The sequence below is a fragment of the Brachionichthys hirsutus genome, chromosome 13 (assembly GCF_040956055.1).
Source record: "Brachionichthys hirsutus isolate HB-005 chromosome 13, CSIRO-AGI_Bhir_v1, whole genome shotgun sequence".
NCBI classification, from domain to species: Eukaryota; Metazoa; Chordata; class Actinopteri; order Lophiiformes; family Brachionichthyidae; genus Brachionichthys; species Brachionichthys hirsutus.
Window position 1 is genome coordinate 8,621,572 of NC_090909.1, and position 24,357 is coordinate 8,645,928.

At 41.4% G+C, this 24,357-nt stretch overlaps 1 protein-coding gene across 1 annotated transcript in view; it reads left to right on the plus strand.

The window, feature by feature from the left end:
• Positions 1–24,357, plus strand: part of LOC137902924 (glutamate receptor ionotropic, kainate 5-like) — a 52,164-nt gene that overhangs the window by 14,486 nt on the left and 13,321 nt on the right. Inside the window, exons 6-12 of the mRNA XM_068747030.1 lie at positions 1,462–1,515; positions 6,095–6,256; positions 10,674–10,826; positions 12,359–12,463; positions 13,633–13,740; positions 13,839–14,042; positions 17,611–17,724. Coding sequence (XP_068603131.1) covers positions 1,462–1,515; positions 6,095–6,256; positions 10,674–10,826; positions 12,359–12,463; positions 13,633–13,740; positions 13,839–14,042; positions 17,611–17,724 — 900 coding nt within the window. The remainder of the gene's footprint in view (positions 1–1,461; positions 1,516–6,094; positions 6,257–10,673; positions 10,827–12,358; positions 12,464–13,632; positions 13,741–13,838; positions 14,043–17,610; positions 17,725–24,357) is intronic.

The window sequence follows — 24,357 nt, forward strand, 5'->3', positions numbered from 1 at the left end:
AGACTGAATTATTCTAATATATAGGTGGTTGATATAAGAAAAGAAAAGAAAATATTACTGTAATTAATTACTTGTAGAGATCTTCATGGATAAAAAAAAAATACATTTATTTCTGCCATCTGTGTCATTGACATATTAGGACAGCAGCTTTAAGTCATAATTTATTTAGATCTCCAACAGGCCGACATTATTTATTATCCTGATAAATGTTCTGTGTGTTTCTGCATGTCCATAAAGGCCCATGCTCAAAGTCCAAGTTCATTCAATGGAATAGTTTAGATATTTAGTTTTTACTGCCTGAAGTAATTCAAGGGCTCTGCTCCATGCTCCAATATACACCTCCAGATGTGTGCATTACACATTTGTAATGCTCCATAAACGAAATATGATGAACATGTGTGATTTGGCCATTTCTGAACAGATATAGAGTTTTAACAATCTGAACCTGCATCATCTGAATGATGTCCATCCGTTCCTTTTCTCACACTCATTGCAAGGTCACAGCATGTGAATAAAATGGCCTTTAATTTTATATTATTTATTTGGTTGTTCAATGCTGCAGTTGCTTTCCGCTCCATGATACCACACCTTATATGGTTTGGATGCACAGATGGGTGCTCAGCATGAAAACGACATCTGCATAGGTTAGACACTAGCAGCGAGATGCTCTCTGCACAAAGATGAGATCCAAACTAAACCAGAAAAAAAAAGACCTAGTGACTTTGCAAACAGCCCTAGCAAACTAATTTCCACCTACTACAACATGGTCACTTCTGATGAAATAGAAATAGAATAGAATGAGATTGTCATTGCTTAGTGGATATACAACGAGATTATGAGTGCTGCTCCGTTTGGTGCTTAGGTAAAATATTAAATAGAAATAATAGAAGAAAACAACACAAATCGAAAGTGATAAACAGTGCATGCAGATAGATTGTCCAGTACTTTGCATTGAGTAGTAGAATACATTAGTTATTGCACATGAAGTCAGGGAGGCGGCGGTATTGCACTTAATGTGTAACACATTGTTTTACCTTCACACTACAAATTGCACGTGGTGTGTAGTTCTATTTTTTAGTGCTGGTTGTTGTTCAGAGCGCTGATGGCTCTCGGGAGCCTCTTTTATGTGATGGGGTTTAAAACATCAAGGCTTATGTTACAATGATTTGACCTCCAAACCAACATTCAGTTTTCAGAGGTCATCTTTAAACTTTGCTTTGAATTTTCACCTCCTCAAACTTTTTGGAACAGCTTTTCATTGCCGGATTCTGTAAGTCTGCTTAAAGGTTGTTTCGTGCTATTAAGGAAACAGGGATCCAGACTGTTGAGGTCAAACATTCTAATTATTGTGCAGGAGGCCTGGGGATAGGATGGCGATGCAGCTGGTTCAGTTTGTGTAAATAATGGAGACTCAGTTCCTGTTTCACAGCTTTGACAGTCGTTTGCTCTGTTCTGATGCAGGCGAACGAGCTGGGGATGACGTCGGCCTTCTACAAGTACATTCTCACCACTATGGTAAGAACTTCTTTCATCAGTCACCTCTAAAGATGGCCTTTGCTGAACAGTTGCCGTTTGTCTCATCTTTCCTTTGTCTCCTAACCATCATCCTCCTACCTTTCCTCTATCCTATGCTCTTTCTGTCATTTCAGTTGGACTGCACTTATACAGGACTTTCTACAGCTTCACGGTGCCCACACCACTTTAAAATAGGCCTCACTTTCACACACCAGTGGGCGACTGCTACTGGGGGCGAGTCAGGGTTCAATGTCTTGCCCAAGGACGCTTCGACATGTTGGACGGTTGGGGTTGAGATTTGAACCGCGAACCTAACGGTCACTGGACGACCCACTCTTACAACTGAGCCACAGCCACCCTGCATCCCCTCACATCTCTATTTCCATTTCACTTTCCGTTTTTGCTTCCTTTCCTTAATCTCCCCTTCCACTTTGATCGCCTGTCTTCATCGTTCCCATCTATCGAGATCCTTCTCTTTAACTTGCTCGGATTACTTGAGGTTGAACCTCGCCTGAACTGCAAACCAAAGGGAGTAAAAGCATGACATTAGTGTTTATGGGTGGATCAGATCTGAAACAACTGAATCCAAGTATCAGTAACAGTTTGCTTGTTATTATGTCTGAATGACTTTGATTAGCTTTGATAAAATAAATAAATAAATACATTTACATTTCTATCCCCACCTGATTTTTCCTTTCCTTCATCTATTTTCTTTCCTCTCCATCTCTCCTTGTTCTGCTCATTTCGCTTCTTCACCTGTTCCATTTTTTCGAGTCTCATCTCTCTTTCTATTATCAGCACCAGGATATTTGTTTTTGCTATTGGTTTGTTTGTCTGTCTGTTTGCAGTCACAGAAAGCTGTGATGGGATTTTGATGAAATTGTTTGAAGAAGTAGGTGTGATAGTGGTAAATACAAGACATCAGAGATAAGGCCTCCAAACCTTTGGCAAAAAATCCACAATGATGTTGACGTTGTCATCTTCACAGACTAGTATTAATCGTCCCTTCTTCCCCTCTAAATAAATGTTACTTCCTCTTTACTTTTTCCCCTTTCTTTTAATTCCATTGGTCAGTTTTTGTTGACTTGTTGGGACTGTGCAATTCTTTTCACACATTACAGATGTTAGTTGGTCCCATCTTCAAATTTAACCTATCCTCTCTCATCTCACCATCTGCCTGCAATATATCTCCTCTTTACACATAGCTGCTCTCCCCTCATCAGGAGATGCATGCCGGCATTGCCACCACTCGCCATCATTATAATTTCCCTGTCCATTGTCATGTCTTTGTGTGAGGAGACTTTGCATGGATAATAACTCGTCTCGATCCCAGCCTCATCTCTAAACGCTACCACGTTGTAGACTTTAACTTGGCCATTTGCAAGGGTACTGCATATACTGCGCACAGAAACCATGGATGAAACTGCAGCAGATCCCTGGATAGGAACCAAAAGTAAAATGAGTCCCCACTTCCACACACACTCATACACCTGCAGCACAGTCTTTGACCTCCCTTTAACTTTGCATTAAACATGCTCTGCTGCTCTGCTGACTGTGACAAGATGAGCAGCTATCAGATAGAAGAAGTTGCGAGGAGTTCAGCACTGATATTTCTCCATGAGCTATGCATGGGGTGGGGGCTGGGGGGGGGGGGGGGGGGGGGGGTTGTTCAAATAAGCAAAATGAACTTCCAGTGGAATAAGAAAATTCTCATACAACCCACGGATAGCTCACCAGTTCATTTAGCCAGGAAATGAATATTTGCCAGTATATGAAGAAAAAATAGTTTTCTCAGTATGTAGGAAGATGCACATAATAGCAAGTTCTAATGCCATCGTCTTTAAATATGGATCTATATTTTGAGAGGATATTTTATAACTATTAAAAATTATATTTTTCCTTCTATTATTTAGAACTGCTTATTGTTGGTCAGTTGGGAACTTTTTCTCTTCTTCTTTTAGGCTCCTGGTTTTGGTTTTGAAGCTTCTCTCCAGATTGTTTGGTCTTTCTGTCTGTCTGTCAGCTCCTCTCCATCTTTTACATAAGAACAACGGTCATGCTCCCCCTTCCTCATTACACAAACATTTTAGTTTGTCTCTTATTTTGATTGGGACAGAGTATCACAGTTCCACTTCATTAAAATTAAATGTATTAAGTTACTTCTCACCACTGAGTACAATGTTTACCTAAATAGATCAACTGTTTTGGTGGGGATGAATTCTCTCCTAACAACCGACCCAGCTACAGTCTAAAGCACACCTGGATATCCAGCCCACACGATTGTTCTGTCGGCCCACAAGGTCAAAGGCAAGCCATACCCTTTTACGCTGATGAGCCTAAAAAAAGATTGCATTTTCTGCTGAGGTGGCAGAAATGCGCTTATAGCAGTTTGTTTGAGTGGCCTTTGGTCTAAACTAAAGTAACTGATCAATCACAAGCAGTGGTCGCTAACCACATCAAACCCCTGCAGAGATGTGAGTTACTGCTTTACTTTGAAACCCACAAATGTCAAAGACAAAGTGTTGTACTTTGGTCATAGCGCCCTCATCTGTTGTTGAATCCCTGGTCCTTTCTAAATAAAGATGTCCAATGCGTGCTGCAGCCACAGCACCAGTGATGTCCTCCTGGGCGACTGGCGCACGTATTTCCTGCCTCAGCAGCGCCGACCTCGTTGCTACTACTCCTTGAGCCAAGAGCTCTTTGTCATGATTGGCAGTCTTACAGCCAGACAGTGCATTTGGCTTTAGCTGGAATTGATTTAGCGACTGGCAACTGTACTCACAGCAGACGGCAATAGAAGCAGCAGCTTCCTGGTGGGCTGGGATGGGGTGAAGCACACACTAGAATTAGGGTTAAATAAATTAAACTCCCACACAGTCGGGCAGTGGAACTAAACAGCTGGACAGAACGAGTTCCAAGGCATGAATGTGTCCGAGATGTTTTGAGCCGTCATGGTGAATTTAAGAATTATCCCCTTCTGCCATCTCTTACCTTTTATTGGCACATTTTCTCAGGGATGCCATGACGCTTATGCTGAGAATTAACAGTCCAGCTATTGCAATTGCACTTTTTAACGTTCCTTAATTGAAAGGGCAAGACAAGGTAATATAAAGGTAAAAGCAAGTCAAATCAAAGGACACAGGTTTTACATTTGTCTAAGATCCAAACTGTGTCACTGAGCATGCTTGCAATTTACTTCCAGGGTTAAATGAGACGCAGCTCATGTGTGCATTGTACACACCCACACGGTCCTGAGAAAGACGTCCAATCATCTGTGACAGTGGTCAGACTGAGAGCGTGAATCAGCTGGTTCCAGATGACTGAGTTCTCAGGCATCCTGACATTTAACAGCAAATAAAAAATAAAAAAGCAGATAGTCGACTCATCACCGCAGGATGACGAACGATCGACCAATTATAAGCAAGGCAGGAGTAATGCCATTGTCAAGTCACTGTTAAGATGGTAAGATGGGCCTCACAAGCAAATGTTGTCACCTTAATTTGTTTTTTCTTTTTACTTCAGTCCACTACACAGCACTTAGCATAGCAACAATTCGATGTGTCCTTAAGATGATGCCAGACTCGGGTGAGAACGTAAGTCAAATATGCTCTGGAGACTTGTATGACATTACAAGCTGCACCAGTGGGGTGAAATCTCTCTCTCTCTCTCTCTGGAAGGAATGCCACTCTGTTTTCATTAAATATGAAGTAGCACCCTAATTAATTTATCAGAATTTTAATAGACACAAACGCAAACCCTATTTAAACAGAGGCCCAGTTTGTGGAATATCAATGCGTCTTGTTTCTGCAGCGGGAATATTTGCTGCTTATTTGCAAAGTCGAGTTATATGTTGCTCATTGCATGGGATGCAGCACGTAAACCAGCACATCTGACTTAAGATGATTCGAGCAATCAGAAGAGAAGAAGTAGTTTATTGCCATTGTCAATGAGGGTTCACTGACTAGGAATGTTTCTCAGTGAAGTCGTGCTACATGTAACAGTAATGACAAAATACAAGTACAGACACATCACAAAACGGCAGCATCGGGAGTGGATACACAGATGTATATTAGCAGCAAGTCAAGTGTTCTGGTCAGTTATCGGTTTCTGAGGGTTGCAGCATCTGTTTTAAACGACTTCCTGCCTGCAGGCTCTACTCTTTTCAGCTCGAGCTAAATGTTTTATTGTTCGGAAGCGCAAACCCTCCAAGGACGAGCAACAGTTTGATTGTGGTTTGTTTCAGCGGCAGAGCTCGGCGTGACACCGACTCGCCTTCAAGGACTATTTGAAGTTCTTTGAATTTTTCCAACGCTTGATTTCTCAGCTTTCCCTCTCTGCTCGTCGTGTCTGAATTTAAATGCTAAACTTGACTTGTGCAACCTGTCAAAGAAACCTCCAATCAAGCCCTCCGTACATCTCGTTCCTCCTCTCCTCTGCGTTTCTTTCATCCTTCACTCATCTCAGAGTTCCTTCCCTCTGTGGGGAATCTCGTTCTATCTTTTAAACAATGTGTTCATCAAGACAGATAAAAGATGTGACCCTCTTCACCTCCATCTTTCTCTCCTTCTGTCTCCTCTAGGACTTCCCGCTGCTCCGGCTGGATGAAGTGGTGGACGATCAGTCCAATATCGTGGGCTTCTCCATGTTGAACATTAGCCATTCCTTCTACCTGGAGTTCATCAGGAGCCTCAACCTGTCATGGAGGGAAGGTTGTGATATCAGCCCATACCCAGGACCAGCGGTGAGTGATGGTGATACAGGAAGAGGAAAAAAACATTCTTGCATCTTGTGTTTGTTTCTGCTGTCTACATTTATAATTTTCTCTGTGCGTTTTGTTTATTTCCAACCTGCTCCGGTCACAAGTAAGTTTTAAGTTTAATATTTGACGTGACACTTTAAACTGTTGGGACACAGACGATGTGAGGTGCTGTGGCTGAGGAGTTAGAGGTCTGACACACGCTGGACGGTTGGTGTTTCGATCCCCGTCCACTGTCGTTGTCATTTCGAAAATGTATTTTGGAAAATGTTTTTTTTGCTCCTGTTGAGCAGGTGACACCGGGCATGGTGGCCTCTGCCATCGCTGTATGATGACTGGATAAATGTTGGTGTCGGCTTAGAGAGCTGCAGTCACAGAACATTTATTTTTCAATGCAAGCAGATTAAAAAAATAACAAATTAAATAAAATAAATGCAATTTGGTTGTTAGAGCCTCCAGGTCCAGGTATTTCATTTACTTACACAGACCATGTGTCAGTCATTTGCAATATCTAAGAGAAGATAACCCTGATGACATCATCAGTGGCTCTTCAGACTCAGTAAAGATGGAGATATGAAGTAGCTGTTTACAGAGGTGTGTAACAGGCATACACATCACTGGCTCCTTGATCTGCTAGTAGTCTGGTGGGAATTATCCATTCACTGCCGCCCTCACCAGTGTAACCATTACAACCAGACTGCTATTTCTATCGCTCCGCTGCGGCTCCTGCTCCACCGGCATGATTCCTTCTTGGTTTCCTCGTGAATGTAATCAGGTTTTCTGCAGAATTCTCCCTGCCGCTCAGATCCGTTGAGCTCTCTCCCAAATGGCGGAACCATGTCTGCGTATCTGTTTTACCATTGGCCCATCAAGAACATATTTTAGAAAATGACATTAAAAATGAATGTGTCTCAAAAATAATAAGATAAGTAATATGTGATTTTCTGCATAATGAGTTCAGTCGTAAAAGAGAGCTGGATTTTGATTACCAGTTACAATCTGTACAAATATTCCAATGTCACAAGGAAAACAAAGTTAGGATCTGAAGAAAACACAAAGACGCTAAAAGACTTTGTGCTCGTGGGCACTTTTATATTTGAGTGGCTGTGATCCTGAGCCACTCCTCCACCGATCCTTCTCTCAACATCCTTGTCCTCCGATTTAACAAAAAGTTCCATCAGGACAAATAAATCCCTTCAGAACTGTGTGTCTCATTTGCAGCTCTGATGTGAGCAGAGGCAATAACACATTGAACAGATTGCTTGATAGCGTTAATAGTGATGACAATAGTGTTTGTCTCAGTCACTGAAGGCATCATTATCACTGCAGATAACATCTCCCAGAGGTTCATTACTCACAATCATTCACTTAAGGTGCTTTGTGGAGCCATTAATACGGCTGCTTTGATTGTAATGAACTTATTGCTTGTAATTATTATGGTCGTTATTACACGATGCTCGAATGAAGAGTCTGAAACGACTGCTGACGTGGAACAATATTGTAAAACATTTGAACCCTTTAGAAGAAGAAGTGTCAGTAAAAATAAGGCATGCTTTACATCTTTGTTTTTTTTTTATAATCATGCGGAATGGATGAAAAGCAAACAACAATATTATCCTCCGTGCGTTCTATTGTTTCACGTCACCTGGCAGTAGACAAAAGTAATTCAAAGCGCTTATTTGTATATCCATTCTCGTTCGTCTTATTTTCACCCTATCACGCAGCAGCTGCTGTCTGCCATAAAACCCATCCATAAATAATAGTATGAGGAAACCCCCGACTCCCAGCAACTGCATCTGATATGTTATAACTGTCTGCCAAATGCTGTGTTATTATTGTAGTGGACAGTCAGGCAGACAGTTTGTTTGTTTTTAAAGATGTGCTCAATCTTGAAACGACACAAGCACAACAAAAAGTGTATAAATGTGGAAATGTTACATGTTTCATCACTGAAACAGTAAGAGATGATGAGATTTGAAAATAAATAATTAAATAACTCGCTAATACCTAATTTTCATGATTTTGGAAAGAGTTATCCAAATAGCGTTCATGCTATTTATATGGGTACATATTTCAGCACCACGGACAGAGCAAAAGTCTATCTCCATCAAAAAGGCTTTGTTTTTCCCCCAACATTGTTTTCTTTTTCTTTTCTGTCATCATTTACTTTATTTACTTCCTATGACTACATTCACGAATGGACCTTGATGAATTACTTTGACGAAATAGGGGTTAGGTCCAACAAAGGGTCCCTTTTGGTTTTGAATCATCACCGAAACACAATGCACTGCTAATGTTGTGCTGCGTGCTCGGTGTGTTAATCAGGGAGAATGGGTGAAGAGCTGCGGCTTACAGTATATATTATCCCCCTGCCAGGAGAGGCAGCTTACTCCTGATGCTGCAGCTTGATTACAGCATTGTTTCGAAAATGAAGGCTTGCCACAGGGAGATCGAAGTTCAGCCACAAATCACATTAAAAAGTGAGCTTGACTGATGAAACTTCATCGGAAAAAACTGAGCCCGTCTAGACGGAGGTTCGTTCTATCTGAGTGGTGTCTAATTATCATCAGTCATTTGTTCAAAATGCATTGTGCGAGTTGATTGCAGTTTCAGTGTGTTGAAGCCTGACCACACAAAGAGATTTCGGCCCTCAACAATAAATGTGATTACCATTGTGGCTATAATTATGGACAGTATATTGAACAGACTGGTGGTCTCTTATCTAAATCAGTCTGGCAACATTCTTACATTCAAAATCCAACCTGAATGGACAAGCTCACCAACGGTCTCTGATATCTGCTGAAGAATGGAGAGCAAATTATGGAACTGTCACAGGTTGATTTTATGTTTCCGTACGCATTTTGTAAATGCATATTTAATAAATGCATTTTTGTTTATGAATGCAATAAACGTTCAGCGTTTTAATTATTATTATTTATCGATTAAATGTATTAAAACACTTTAGTCCAATTAAACGTCTCTAGCAAAAGGTTCATCCTTTGAGAGCGACTGCGCATGCATTCGTACAAGTTCAACAGAACAAATTAAAATGTGAAGTCTGAGCTCCACCTCAGTCAGGGGGGGGGGTTAGGGTTCATGATCGATCGTGATCTGTTCATAATCATGATTTAAGGTGAGACATAAAGAGTGCCGCGTTTAATGTCCTATCTTCACCTCCAATAGCCACGCTGCATGAACCAACCAATGAAATCATGCAAATGATTGATGCCAGTGCTGATTGGATGAATTACTTTTCAATTACTTCTCAAACAATGTATCATGGTGGAAGAGCTAAAAACCAACAAATCCTTGATGCCATATTGCGCTATAATAAATGGCGGGTACTGAATCTCAATATATAGTTGAGTACATTTTTCCAAACCTGGGGAAACGGCTTTGTGACAAAACAAACACTTCCGTCAGAGCTGTCTGAATATTTCACTCTTTTTGCCTCTATCGTCTCCTCTCTATCCTTCTCTCTTCCAACTATAATTAGTTATCATTATCATCCAGTCCCAAAACTATTGACGAGAGAGCAGAGGACTCCAATCACACTCCGCCATGAATCCATCTTTTTTATCAGCCGTCGACAGACTGAGCAGCTCTGCCTCCATGCAGTTTGCCTGAGTGTCAGTTTGACTGACAACTGACCAAACAGACCAGAACGCCCGACTCCGATAGGATCGCTGAGCCATATGAGCCGCACACTGAACGCCGCTGATAGCAGGAGCGCTTCAGTTTCTCTTTTTCTCTTATCATTCCTCGATGTCTTCCCCTGTAGGAACGGCAAAAGAAACATGCAAACAGTTTTTCTATTGTCTGCGCAGTTCAATTGTTGTATAAGAAAATAAATGAATGACAGACTAATCACAAATTCTGTAGCTCTTCTTGGCTTTCTAGACTCTTTTTTTGCCTCCAGCTTTGGTTCTCTGACACATTTCCTGTCTGCTTCTGCCTCGCTGGTTTTTTTTTAGCAAGGTCTGATAAAGCCACTGCCCACCGCCTGCTCAGCAGGAAACAACAGATACCGTTGAGCTGGTGAATAAAGTGGGACATCCAGTTGCTAAAGTTGGTGGAGACCAAAGCAAAGCTTGAAAGAGAGTTAATATTGGGCATCGTCTGCTTGACACAAGTGCAGCTCCACTGTGATGACCATCAGCTGCACTGGTTCTGCTGAATTTGTGTGTATTGAAGATGATGGCACAGTATTTATATATTTTTTTACACTATGCTGAGGCTATACTATCCTACATTGAAAAAAACGACCTCCAGGAAAGGGGCTTATAATAATAAATACAGTCATGCGGTCACAGATTTTAAGGATGGAATGACGACTGTTGATATTTCAGGTTCCCACTGTAAACTTTAGACTTGATTGTTCTTTTGGTTTTGCGTTTTGCAGCTGTCTTCAGCCCTGATGTTTGATGCTGTTCATGTCGTGGTGGGCGCCGTGCGGGAACTGAACCGCAGTCAGGAGATTGGGGTGAAGCCACTGAGCTGCACGTCACCACTCATCTGGCAGCATGGAACCAGCCTCATGAACTACCTACGCATGGTAAACTCTCACATTGCTCCATGCACATGCATGCATGCATAAGAAAGCTATTGTTGTTGTGCTGTTAATCCCCTGACTGCATTCATTCTGAATTATGAGTTTGTAGTTTCTCAGAAATAGGAGTAGAAATTGTTGTTTTGACCATCATCCTCCTGTGACATAAACCAGGAAAGAAAAACCTTTGCATAGATATACTGTGCAAAGGTTTTTATGTATAGAAATATATATATTTCTTATTTCACTAAACAAATAATATTGTTATGTTGATATGAGTTCACTTGAATGGAAACACCACCCAGTAATATTTATAGTGCGGGAGAATTAGCCGCTTTTTAATGGGATAAGCTGAAGTCGTAAGACGGTGTTGGAGAGTTTTATTATCTCTTTAATTTATGCTTGTCACCAGCTTTCCTCTCTGTCTGTCATTTATTTACTGAGTATATCTCCCTCGTTCCCCAAAACATGATGTTTTTGTTGCTCTCAGTTCATCACATCATCATCTCTACAATGTATTTGGCAGAAACCGGAGTCTCCCTACCTCCTCCTCTATTTTCATCTCCCTCTGTCTCACTTGAGTTTGCGGGATGTAATTAATCTTTAGTCATGCACACACTAGCGTGCGTGCACACACACACACACACACACACACACACACACTCGCAATCATACTCTGTTTGCACTCAACATGAGCACGAGAAAATAATGCTTGAATGCAAATGTCTATAACACAATCCTCACATTCAAATGTACATACACACTTGCAGGAACTCCCCCTCTTTCTCTTTCAATGTCTTTTCATCCTCAACATTTCCAATCTGAATCAATAATTGTCTTCATTGTGGCTGCTGCTCGCTTAAAGCCTGTGATAAAACTGCCACAAGCATTATCTGCCTATTACAGAAGGGTCGGCCTTAATGTTGGCACAATTTAAAATGTTATGCAATACATTTTATTGCTCTTTAAATAGCACAGCATAAAGAAAACAAAGGACTTGGACACAAAAAATCAGGACTGTCTTTGCTATTACTGCCCTGCACATTGTAATGGCACACAATTGACAAAAGAAAAATCACAAAAGCTTAGATTTACTTCTGCCTCGCTAATCATGTTAATTATTGGCTTAACACCATGTGTCTACGCCTACAGCCGCATATTTTGAAAAGGCACGTCATTAGCTGTTGTAGCTAAGTGAATCTGGGTAAACTTGCTTTGTAGAGCCCATCTAGAAAATGTCCTGGTCTCATTTTTAATTGGTTCCATTAGGTGAGGAAGAAATTTGCGACATTTAGCAACTAAAGAATCAAGTAGTTTTCTCAGGATTGGGCTGCGACCAAAAAAGGAGCTAAACCAAACAACAATTGGGTAAAACACTGTCTTTTACAATGAGGAAGCAGGAACTCCAACATTGCTAGATTTGCAAGAAATATCTCAATTTTGATTCAGTAAAGTGTGCAAAGCAAGCATGATGTATGATTCAGTCTCCTTCTCTCTCTCTCTCGTTCTCTTTGTCTTTCTCTCGCTATTGGTCTCAGGTGGAGTACGATGGCCTAACAGGTCACATTGAGTTCAACAGCAAAGGCCAGAGGACCAATTACACCCTGAAGATCCTGGAGAAACACCCTGGAGGTCATAAAGAGGTCAGAGGTCACATGGGGTCAAGTGGAGGGAATACAAGCCTGAGCCACATCATGACACTGTTGGCAAATTATGAAGACTCCCTGAATTTTAAAGCAATGATTGTGTTCATTGCATTTTAAGAGACTTTGGGAATTGAGAATGTTTTGTGGGTAAACAAACAAGCAAGAATGGAGGATTTTACAAATGGAAAAGGGGTGGACATGATTTAGGGACAAGAGAATGGTTTGATGCCTGTAATGTACCAAATAGAGATGAATTTCTTCAACTTCAAAGGAGCTCCCCCACTCTTTATCAACCTGTCAGCTCAGTATCCTAACAGCCAATAAACACACAGACAAACAAAAGGTCGGGATGTCTGTGCGATCAGGTCAGCAGATGTGCATTGCATTGTACATATTTATGACCTTATTTAACCTCCTGAACCGGCTGGAAGGAGTCAGATCCTCCTCTATTGATTTAAACATTCATTTTGCAGTGATGATAATTTCGCTTTGTCTTGATTTTAGTATTTCTGTCTGCTTTTTTTTTTTTTTACCTTTACTCTGCATTTCTTTTTCTTCGCACCATTTTATTGATGTTTGTCCTTCACCTCCATCTGTGTTTCATCACAACACATTAGATTTCGTACGCCTTTAAATCATCCAATACAAACACACTTTTGTTCCAAATGCATTATGTGAAGAACAGAAGGGCTTTCTGTTCAAGTTAGTTTCTGCCACTCATGATTCCAGGTGTTTGGGTTCAAAAGATTTGAAGAGTATGAAGTACTGGCCTTAAGAGGACTGATTGCACTCAGGTTGTGTACTCAGTTTTGACTTCCGACCTAAACGACTCGAGGCTGTTTGACCACACTGGTCTGTTGTTTCTTTTTGTCTGTTTACGAGGCGTTTTACAACGTACAGAAGCGAGTGAATCGATTGTATGACAGTTTCCGCAGTCACACCCACGGTGTCTACATAGAGGAAATCGTCTCTTTCTACTCCTCATTTACAGAATCATGACGCAGCACAATATACTTACCGTAATTTAACATGGGGCGACTTACGACAAAACCCTCTGAACCAATTTCCGTTGTAAGTCAACGACCCCCCCTGTATTAAAATGCTTGCTTTATTAAATTCACATTTACCTTTCCCTTTTACATCACCTCTTCAACCTGGATGGGCAGATTGGCACCTGGTACTCCAACAACACTTTGGTCATGAACTCCACTTCCCTGGACCTCAATGCTTCAGAGACGCTAGCTAACAAAACTCTGATTGTCACCACAATACTGGTAAACATCCATTCTTTATATTTGCACACAAGCATTTCTAATTGGCTCCCCTCCTCCTTGGAAGCAGCTGCTGTACGCTGTCGCTTCTCTTCCAACAGGAAAACCCATACGTAATGCGAAAACCCAACTACCAGGACTATCGGGGTAACGACCGGTACGAGGGCTTCTGTGTGGACATGTTGCGGGAGCTGGCAGACATCTTGAAGTTCTCCTTCAAGATCAAGCTGGTCGATGACGGGCTCTACGGCGCGCCGGAACCCAACGGCAGCTGGACCGGCATGGTGGGAGAGCTGATCAACAGGGTGAGGGGGAAGGCAACAGCTCGCAATCACACCTTCACATTGTAAGATGTGTAGATGTGCCAACCAAATTAAAAATCAGTTGTGCAGAGTAAGTTTTGACACGGGTCATTAAACAGTTTTAACGGTTATATTAGAGATATGTGTGTTGTGCTTAATGCATCAACAGGACCAAACTGATTTTATTCAATGACCATGTGTCCTCCTTCACTGAACAGCAACTTGGGTTAGTTTTGTCATAAGCCACCAACAGATACAGTAAGTAGGAAACAATCAATTCTGTTTTGGCGTCTTGTAAATTTGTTCGAAGAGATTGGTGGTGAAATCTACTGTGTGATCTGTGTGTGTGTTATGAGATCCGAGCCAACAATGCTATTCTATTGTATGGGATAGCTCACAACGTTTGTTTGTGTTTATAGGTAAATAATAAATCCAGGCCAGTCTTCTCAGATATAACAGCAGAGATAGTGGATCTGTACAGGCGGAACGTTCACTTTGTCACAGAGGTGAACTCTGTCCGACTGAGGTGTGAGGCTTCCCAGGAAGTGGACGTTTGGGACGAACAGTTTAATTATAAACACAAACAAACGTTGTGAGCTATCCCATACAATGCATGCTGCACTGCGGTTTGTAGCATTGTTGGCTCGGGTCTCATAACACACACACACACACACACACACTTTTTGTTTTAGGCCTGGACCTTGTTGATGGTAATGGTGATGGTGGTGGATGATTGTGTTTGTGTGCATGTGTTTGCATAGGGATGGGTGTGTGTGGCGGAAACATGAAATTGGGAACACAAGCAGGTCATTAAGAGGCTAATCAACCGCCTCTCTTTTCACTAATTATACAGAGCTGTTCCAATTACACTCCAAGCATGAACACACACACACACACACGCACACACAAGCCAGCAGGTAGTCAAACTTTTATAGCTGGACTTTTTTTTCTCTCATTTGCCCCGATCTACTCTCTCTCTCTTTCTCTCTCTCTTTCTCAGACACACACACTTTGCTTTCTATAAGGCCTTGGATCAGAGGAAAGTGTGTAAAATTCGTCCAAGAGGTGTCTGTTTGTTAATCAATTTAGTGTTAATTAAGGAGCAGAAAGGCATCTGGGGTCCAGATAAACGCTCGGGCATGGATCCACTCTGTCTCTCTGTTGACTTAAAATTAATGAGATTATCTTTCAACTTTAATTTCACTCTACCATATTTATCCAGTAAGGTTAAGTCCTCCTCATATGTGAAACTCGAAAGAGTGTATTTAATGATGCTTTCTAAGTTTCTCAGGTTAAATGGTAAAAGACTGCTGCAGCGTCATTGAAATAGAAATACGTTAAAGATTATCGGTTGTTCAGCTTTTGAGCCATATATATATATATATATATATAGAAAGAGAGAGAGAGAGAGATAAACACCAGGTTTCATGCTAATCCAAGTAGTTAATGTGGGAATGACAAAAATATTTAAAAGAGACAACATTCTGCATTTGACCTGTATCCACATCCATCTCATCCATTGCAAATTTAAGTTTATCATTAAACCCTAAAAATGATCAGGAAATTAAAATTTTGGAGCATCATAAAAGATTTAATCCACTTACTCTCAGCTGAACTCATTTTTTCAGGTGCAAAACAAATAATTCAGCACCATTCTTTGTTCCCACAAACTGCTCTTGCATTTAAAATGTTATTAAATTCACACAACAGACTCCATTTCAGACAAAATCTCTCCACGTCAGGTAAACTGATTCTACAAGATATCATCTTGCCCTCCCGAAGCTATTTGGGTGTGTAAAACGCATCCAATACATTTTGGGAAACGATTATAAAAGGTCCCGTCAGTAGCTGGAGTGTGTCTTAGCGTCAAACTAGGCCAGTATGAAATCCATGATTTACTCACTCAGCCCCAGCAGGCACCATAGCTCTTATCTGGCAGTTTTAGTGCCATGTTGTCCTCTGGGACCTACATAATAACAACTTACTGTTAACTTGTGATGCATTCGGTAGCAACTGCCCACTCAACAATAACTTCAGCACAATAAAAAATCAATATTTCATTAAAAGCCTCAGAAGCCCTGCAAAGAAGGTTCACACATTAGGAACCAAAGGGGCCGCCTTTAAATGTGGCTGGCGTGTTTGAAATACTCCACTACTTTGTGGAAAGAGATGGATGTTTAATTGGAGACTGTTGGACTGTCTCCAGGTCAGTTTGATGTGCCACTGTATCAGTCAGCGCAGACAGTAATGGGGATCTGCACTTGTGTTCCAGCAGAGGGATGATTAACCTTGAAAACAAAAAAAAGACATGAAACACTGCAGGAGACCAACACACACCGGGGCCTGATTTTACTCGGTAACACAAATATTCTGTTCATGAAGAAAACGTATGTAGTGTCCAGGGTCCAGACCTCTGAGTGTCCCTCGAGATCTGTCCACTCAAATTCATTGCGGTGACATCATACATAATGTCCCCCTCCAAAATAAGGATTTTAATCTCCCAGAACAGGAATATAATCCAGATCTGAATTGGTGGAACATCATGAGATAAATATATGAGGTAGTTTTGTGTGGTCAGCTGGAGCATGCAGAGTGCTTTTTAACGAAGTTATTTATATTTTATGAGCAACGTCCACACCGGAAGCAAAATTGTGAACAGAAAGCCTGTTTTTTTGAGTCCTCCTGCAAATACACAATCAAAAGCAGCTGCAATTTTGCTGTTCATTTGATACTTGACTGACCCTGATGTAATGATCTTATAAATGCACTCCCTGTTTGAAAAATCAACGCAGCTCAAACCATCGACACGTTCCTGGAGGGAAAATGTAGTAAGCAGAAAGTGTGTCATTAAATAATTAACTGATTTATTCCTGAAGGCATGGTGTTTTCCCCCAAAATGTTTTCTGCTAATGCAATGTAGTCGAACTTGCCTGTAATTCACTGGAGGTTGTTCAGCTCATTATACGATAAATTAGGAGCCATTAGGCTGATAGGAACAGGAAAAACATTGTAATATTGCCTCTGTCTCCGTTTATTGACGTAACCACAGCATTTTTGGCCTGTAATCTGCTTTACCTGCACATCAGACAATTATAGCACTTGTTTCCAATACAATCTTTTCTTTTTCTTCATTTCCATTGATTTCTATCTTCTTTCTTACATGTAGTCTATCCCTACTTGACCCCATCTTTCTTCATCTGTCCCCCTCTTGCAATCATGTTTCCCAATCCCCTTTGCTCTCCGATGACCTTCTCCAGTGTTTTTGTTTTTGTTCTCCTCTGCTGTTGTTTCTTATTCGAGGAGGAGATGGTGGAAATAATACTCTTTCAGTTCTGCCTCAAATGGTTTTTCTGACACTTCACCAGTCAATCTAAATGTTTTCCCTCTTCTTCCATCTGTCTGCTCCATTATCCCTTTCTCATTTGCTCTTTTCATTTCCATTGGAAATCAGATAGAAGTAATACACTTTTTGTATTTTATATACTGATTTTATCCAACTGAATATTATGTTACGGTCCAGTAGGTGTTCATCTCTCTCTCTCTCTCTCTCTCTCTCTCTCTCTCTCTGTAGAAAGCCGACCTGGCTGTCGCCGGCTTCACCATCACGTCAGAGAGAGAGAAGGTGATCGATTTCTCCAAACCCTTCATGACCCTGGGGATCAGCATCCTCTACCGGGTTCATCTGGTAAATGCATCACTGCATCGTTTATTATGTCCATTTGCACTTTGGTGTCTCCTGGTCATGGCCAGTACCATTTATACTGTATAGCCATTTGAGTACGTAATCAGAATCGCTGCTGGTGACCCTCGTGGTGTCATGATCAAAGACATGACCCCCCCCCCGGTCTCTACAACATCTTTGCTAATCCACACTGAACAATACAGGGGTGAAACCATGCCCCCCCTGGCATGATTTTAAACAGCTTTTGAATTGATTTCCAGTTGATTTTCTCTTCTCAGAGTTGGCTATTAAATGGTTTAGGTCACACCAGCATAACAAATCCTTAAACTAAACAAGGGCTGGAAAAGGAGCAGAGAAACACAGGATAAACATATTGCTGGAAAAAAAATACATGTTTCATGTAATTTATTTCGAGCATCCAAAGAGGCTGAGCAGGAACTATTGGACATCTGAGTCAAGACGGTGTTATAGACTCCAAACAGGTAAAAAGACAAAAAGTTCAAAATAATAGCAGCAAACTAAATTAAAAACACAATCCATAATCAAAAACATGCCCCTTCTTGTTCTGATTAATCTTATAGACTTTGTTCCTCTCTGGGAGTTGTGAGAAAGTGACTCTGTTATCTAACTGGATCTGAAAATGCAGGTTGTTTTTTTGACTTCAGCTCTGCAACAAGCACATATTGAGAAGTTGCCCAGCAGGCTGCTTGCGTTCTTCCAAATTTGAGCTAAAGACGTTGAAACAATCCCCGTGGATTCCTCGGATCGACACATCTTTAACAAATCGAGCAACACACTTTGCACCTGTTGACATTTCCTGCCTCTTTCGCTCTGTCTGGCGGATGATTTGATGGGAAAACGCTGCAGCAACAACAGCAGCCACCTCCTCTGCTGGACTCCTGCTGCTGGAGGCAACAAGAGTCCAATGACAAGCTCAGGTCACTTAGTCAAACTGTGAGTTCAGGAGGTGGTGACGGAAAATGTTCCTGAGGCCGGAGAGATCATGCAGAGGGAGGAGCGCTGGTAGGGCAGATAAAAGAGCTGGGACACAGATAGAGGGCATGTTTCTCATCCTCATTTTGGAGGGAGATGGAGGATGATTCAGGTGAGGGAAGGTGATGAGAGCCCGACTTGAAAAATATGTCTTTTTCAGCCTCTGAGGGAGGATCGGTGACTCTGCCTCCCTGACTGGAATTAGAAACAGGGACTCGATGCTTCTGCAGCACCTGGGAGTGAGACACAGGCCTGCTGCAGAAACCGAAACAGGCCAACAGGGCGTTTCTGTATTTGCATAGCAGACGGCTCCATGTTTCCTACGATGAAAGTCAGAAATGGTCTTCAACATTGTTTGGTTTTTTTTGCTAAAAAGGAAAAAATAAGTGTGAAAAAGTTGTCACTGGGGACAGTTGATAATTTTAACTAAATGTGATAGAGAGTTTAGACTATGAGAACGTGACAGGGTGATGCGCCGATAACTTGAATGCATATCCTCCTGAGAGCCAGCCAGTTAGTATATCCTCTGTAGTGGACATTTGTCCAATACAGATGCCATGCTAACTGGCGGGCTGGGTCCCAGGAGGATATCATGAAATGAAATCTTAAAGAGTGCAGGGCATGCCCAGGGCACAATGGAGCATACATATATATACTTTTGATTGGTATATTGCATTGGGTATTTTCAGCAACGAATACCTGTATTTACTCTTAAATCCCATCTGCAGCATTCATTCATTCATTCATTTTCCAAACGCTTATTCCGTCATCGGGTCACGGGCCAAGCTGGAGCCAATCCCAGCAGTCAATGGGCGAGAGGCGGGGTACACCCTGGACAAGCCGCCAGTCCATCGCAGGGCAACACAGAGACAGACAATCAGCCACACACACACACTCACACCTACGGGCAATTTAGTGTCACCAATCAGCCTAGGCTGCATGTCTTTGATGGTGGGAGGAAGCCGGAGAACCCGGAGAGAACCCACGCAGACACGGGGAGAACATGCAAACTCCTCACAGAATGGCCGCAAGTCGGAGACGAACCAGCGACCATCTCGCCGTGAGGCAACAGTGCTTGCCACTGTGCCACCGGGCCGCCCGACCCCATATGCAGCATCCAATGTGTTTTTTTTCAGGAAGCGTCACGGCTTTACTCTGAGAGCAAAACCTTTCTGACCTGTTGCACAGCAGCATCGGTGGCTGGGGCTACATTTTTACATGCTTTTCTTCTTCTATTAGGTAGCTGCTAACTGCTGCTAGCTGCTAGTGGTAACTGATGCCACACACCACTCTATGTCGAGTGCTTCTCATCATTTCCTGCCAATGTTCTCTGTGAGCGATTGCTATTTCCAGCTGTGTATGCAAACTAGCAGGGCTGCACACGCAAACTGTGTGTGTATCCCTTTGTATGACACGTATTTATTTATTGCCGGTTTCAATTGGCGATGCGGAAAATAGCATTTTCTGTTTGCTTCACGTAATGTTAGCAATTTAGATTTGACACAGCACACCCATCCATGCACTGACAGAACGACGAAGGCTCAGTAACTTCGGGTTATTATTGTGCGACCAATATCTGTTTGACACTACTGGTTAGAACACCAACTAAACAGTCAGATAACATTACATTTATAGAGCTAATTAAACTTTGATTGTCCCAACTATGAGACACGACAGACCTAAATGCAGAATGATATTTAACTCTTCCTCGTTCAGTTTGTAGTTTAAGATCTCTTCGGTGTAAGGTTGTCACATTTCAGATAAATTGGGGGGGGCACTGAAAGGGGTGAGATAAGCGTATGAACTCATGAATGTACTCAATCAGCATCTGTATGTCAGTTTTCCTTTGAAGCCTTATTTACTGCGATACCATTGCTGTTTGATGCAATATTCTTATGTTACCTTCTTCATAGCTCTCCTAATTAAAAGCATTTTCTCAGGATTGAAGTAGGCGGCATTTGATCAGTCTATTTTGCACTGAAAATCATGCACCAAATGACTATTTTATGGGAGCATGCACAACGCCTGAAAAAGAAAATGCAGTTTACCGCCACCATGACTTTCTATCCTACAGATACAGATGCAAAAAAAAAAAGTCTGGAGCTCTATTATGCCACAGTTTTAATTCACAATCCCAGGACTGATGTGCTCAGCAGAGCTCTAACTGATTTAACTCCTTAAATCTGTCACCTCAGCTGCTGACAGCAGTTGGACCAGTGTGAATGTCCATTTGGTTAATAGCAGCAAAGGTTAATAAAACATGCATTTAATAGCAGTTGTCATTAAAACATAATGATGCATCTCCTCTGAGGACAGACTGATGATGTGCTGCAGTGTCGCTGCCTGCGGTTATTGAAGGTCTCATCAGTATTCACCTCCACCATCTGTCCTCCATGTTGGATCCGGTCCGCTGTTAGTGCCTCGATGTATTGACTCGGTGATCAGCCAGCTGCTTAATATCTGCATGGCTGAGACATCCTCACACTGAAAAATCATTCTCTTAAGTGTTTATATAATGGTTAAGTTGAAGAAGAGCACATTTTTACTCTCAGTAATGGCACGCAGCAGTGACTTTGGCTGTCACGCAGCAGAGCTGACAAGCTTCCAGAGATCCATTGTTTCCATCGGGAGGAGAATTTCATGCCCCCAGTCTGAACAGGTAGATTTAAACTCAGGCATCATAAATTTACTCTGCCAAAGCACCAAGGTTGCTGTTATACAACGCAGTATTGGTGATCATATTACACAGTAGATAGACTGGCTAACAGGGCGTGCTGAGGACACACGCACACACACAGGACCGTGGTCAAAATGAAAATGGTGCAAGGGTGTTGCTCACCCCCTGCTCTGTGTCTGTACATAATGTCCTTTAGTTTGGCATACTTTCAATTACATTTGCATAAATAAGTGAATTCATTCTGGAATTTCTGCTTGGCAGCCGTTGGTGGAAGACCAAGTATTTGGATATTTAAATGAAGTGAAAGTAGCAATTCAGGGTAGAAACACTCTATTGCAAATAAGTAGCATTAGAAAATTGACATTAGGGAAAGTACTCTTCATTCATTTTACCATTTCAGAGACAAATATCATTGGATCCACATAATGTATCATCTTATTTAACCATTTATTGGTTGCCCTTTTTTTTTAATTCCTTGGAATCCTTTTTTGTCTAAGTTCCTGTAATTGGTTTAAAGTCAGCAGGACTTACTTTGGAAAGAGATGTCATGTATTAGTGCATTCGATCTGAGATGTAGTGGGCCGCATGGAGTTTGAAAGTTTCTCAGAGAGCATATCCTTCCAACGACACCAACAGCAAACTCTTATATCATCAGCAGTGCAACCCCTAAACACAGCATGTCGACGTATTTACAAAAGCATTAGAATCACGGCAGTATGGTCGTGCAAAGCTGAAGCTAATGAGCCGCTAAAAGCGCCTGGTTGTATCTGCAATGCTTGTATTTCCTTATTTTGCAGTGTTGGGGAAATTTCTGCAGCACCAAGCCTTTGGTTGGTTGATTTGTTTCACCCACTTAATATCAATATGCAGGATGCGAGTTTGGACTATACAGGAGGCAAAAGGAGTAGCAGCCAAGTTCATTGCTGTCTATCATCTGATTTCTGTGGATGGATGTACAGAAAGCTGCAGGTTCAAAATCCAGCACTGTGACACCTTGCTATTGAAATTCAGCTAAAATAATATTGATGATCCAAAGGCAGACTTAAGGTGAGACGGGGAATATCCAGTGGTTTAATAAACCAAAATCTAAACGTCATGCAAAACATAAAAAAGAAAATTACATGCCTGTGTCATACACAGGAGAGCACAAAAAAACATGAGAGCAACAAACTGGAAGGAGATACGAGGACAGCATCCCCGTGACAAAGGGCAGAAACACCAATAAACTTTAACTGACCTGGTAGAATAGGCTCGGACGAAGAGGGGGCAAAAACTGCAATTTAAAATGTGAAGACAAAAGGAAAGCCAGATAACAGGATGTGAGGCGCAAAGAACATGACATGGAGACCCAAACAGGAAATGCGACTAACCACTGAACCGTGGCGCCGTCCTGCATGATTAAACAGAGCTTGTGGAGTTTACGGTATTTGTGCATCCATTCAGTTGTAGTTTATTCTGTGTCTGTGACTCGTTCATTCTAAACTGAAGTCATTTGCGATCACAGCTCACATCCGATCACAAGGATGTGTTGAAGCAATGAGTCCACAGCATGCAGAAATAACACAGATAGACATTCAGATAAATAATAGACACACTCGTGATAGATAATCCATTTCATTGTTGCTATCAAAATGTAAATATGACCTTTTTCCTTGTAACATATTTTGAATTTCATTTTCCCATTTTGAATTGCATTAGTAAAATTTCATCATCAAGACTTTCCTTTCGAGTTGCACATAACACGTGTGAGGTCATGCTCGTGAAACACGGGATATTGATATCAATTCAGGGGGTCGGCGACTTACGAATGCAATTGGTTCTGAGGGTTTTGTCGTATGCCGAATTGGTTGTAAGTCGGCCAATTTTAAATTACGGTAAGTATATTTTGCTGTGTCATGATTCTGTAAATAAGGAGTAGAAAGAGACAAATTCCTCTCGGTAGACATTGTGGGTGGGACTGCAGAAACTGTCTTGCACACGACTCACTTTCCGATAATATAAATATGTCCATGCTCCATCCTTACAAGGTTCGCTGGAATCCATTGAGATGAACAACAATACAAACAATCCTCCATATGTATGTTATTATTAGCCTCAACTGCAACCAATATTAGAGGAGCTACATGATTCTGTTTTTCTTTTTTTAATCAGCAGGTGAATAATTAAACCAGAAGTTAGGGCTCTTTAAAACCCGTGATGATGAATATAACATGGAATGACTTATGCATAATTATTAAAACTAGAGCTTGTTGCTGTTAGCATTATTATTAGCACTCTGGTGGCAACCCAGTGATGGGGTTGAGTCTATTGCTAAGTCAGATATTGTGTTTCTGACTGAGACTCTTCTTCAGGCTTTACAATATTATACTGTAATGAACCAAACATTCAAGCCTCTCTGCATTGGTTGCTCACTTTGAAAAATTGCTCTCTTACATTTTCTAATGGAATATCGTGGCACTTTTCTTCTTTTATGAATGTAATTTAATGACACTTTATACAGTAGAATACAGTCTTTGCAAAGGAAGTGGTTGTTGTATTTTTTATTTTAAAGAACTGTTGCATGTAAAGGGAAACTGACAAACAGGTCGTCTCAGGTCCACATAAAGGCTGTGAGGTAGAACAGTTTAATTTAACTTTAATGTCACTCATCTGATGAGACTAGGCTCAGCAATGCAAGTGATGTCATTGTAATACCAAGCCAACTCTGAAGGTCTTCCTGGTATTGGAGTGTTTAATTCTGTGGGATGTGTCTTGTGCCCCAAATGTTCTCCTAAATATGATTCATTCCACTGGAGAATGTCCATGTATACAGATAAAATGATGCATATGTAGGTCACCTTCTAATTAACGGCTCTCACTCCGTGCATCTTAAAGCGCAACCACCTGTCTCACTGGCAGGACTAGGACAAAGTCGGGTATCTGGTAACCTTGGTTGCCTAGGAAACAGAGCTGCTCCATCAGTGCTG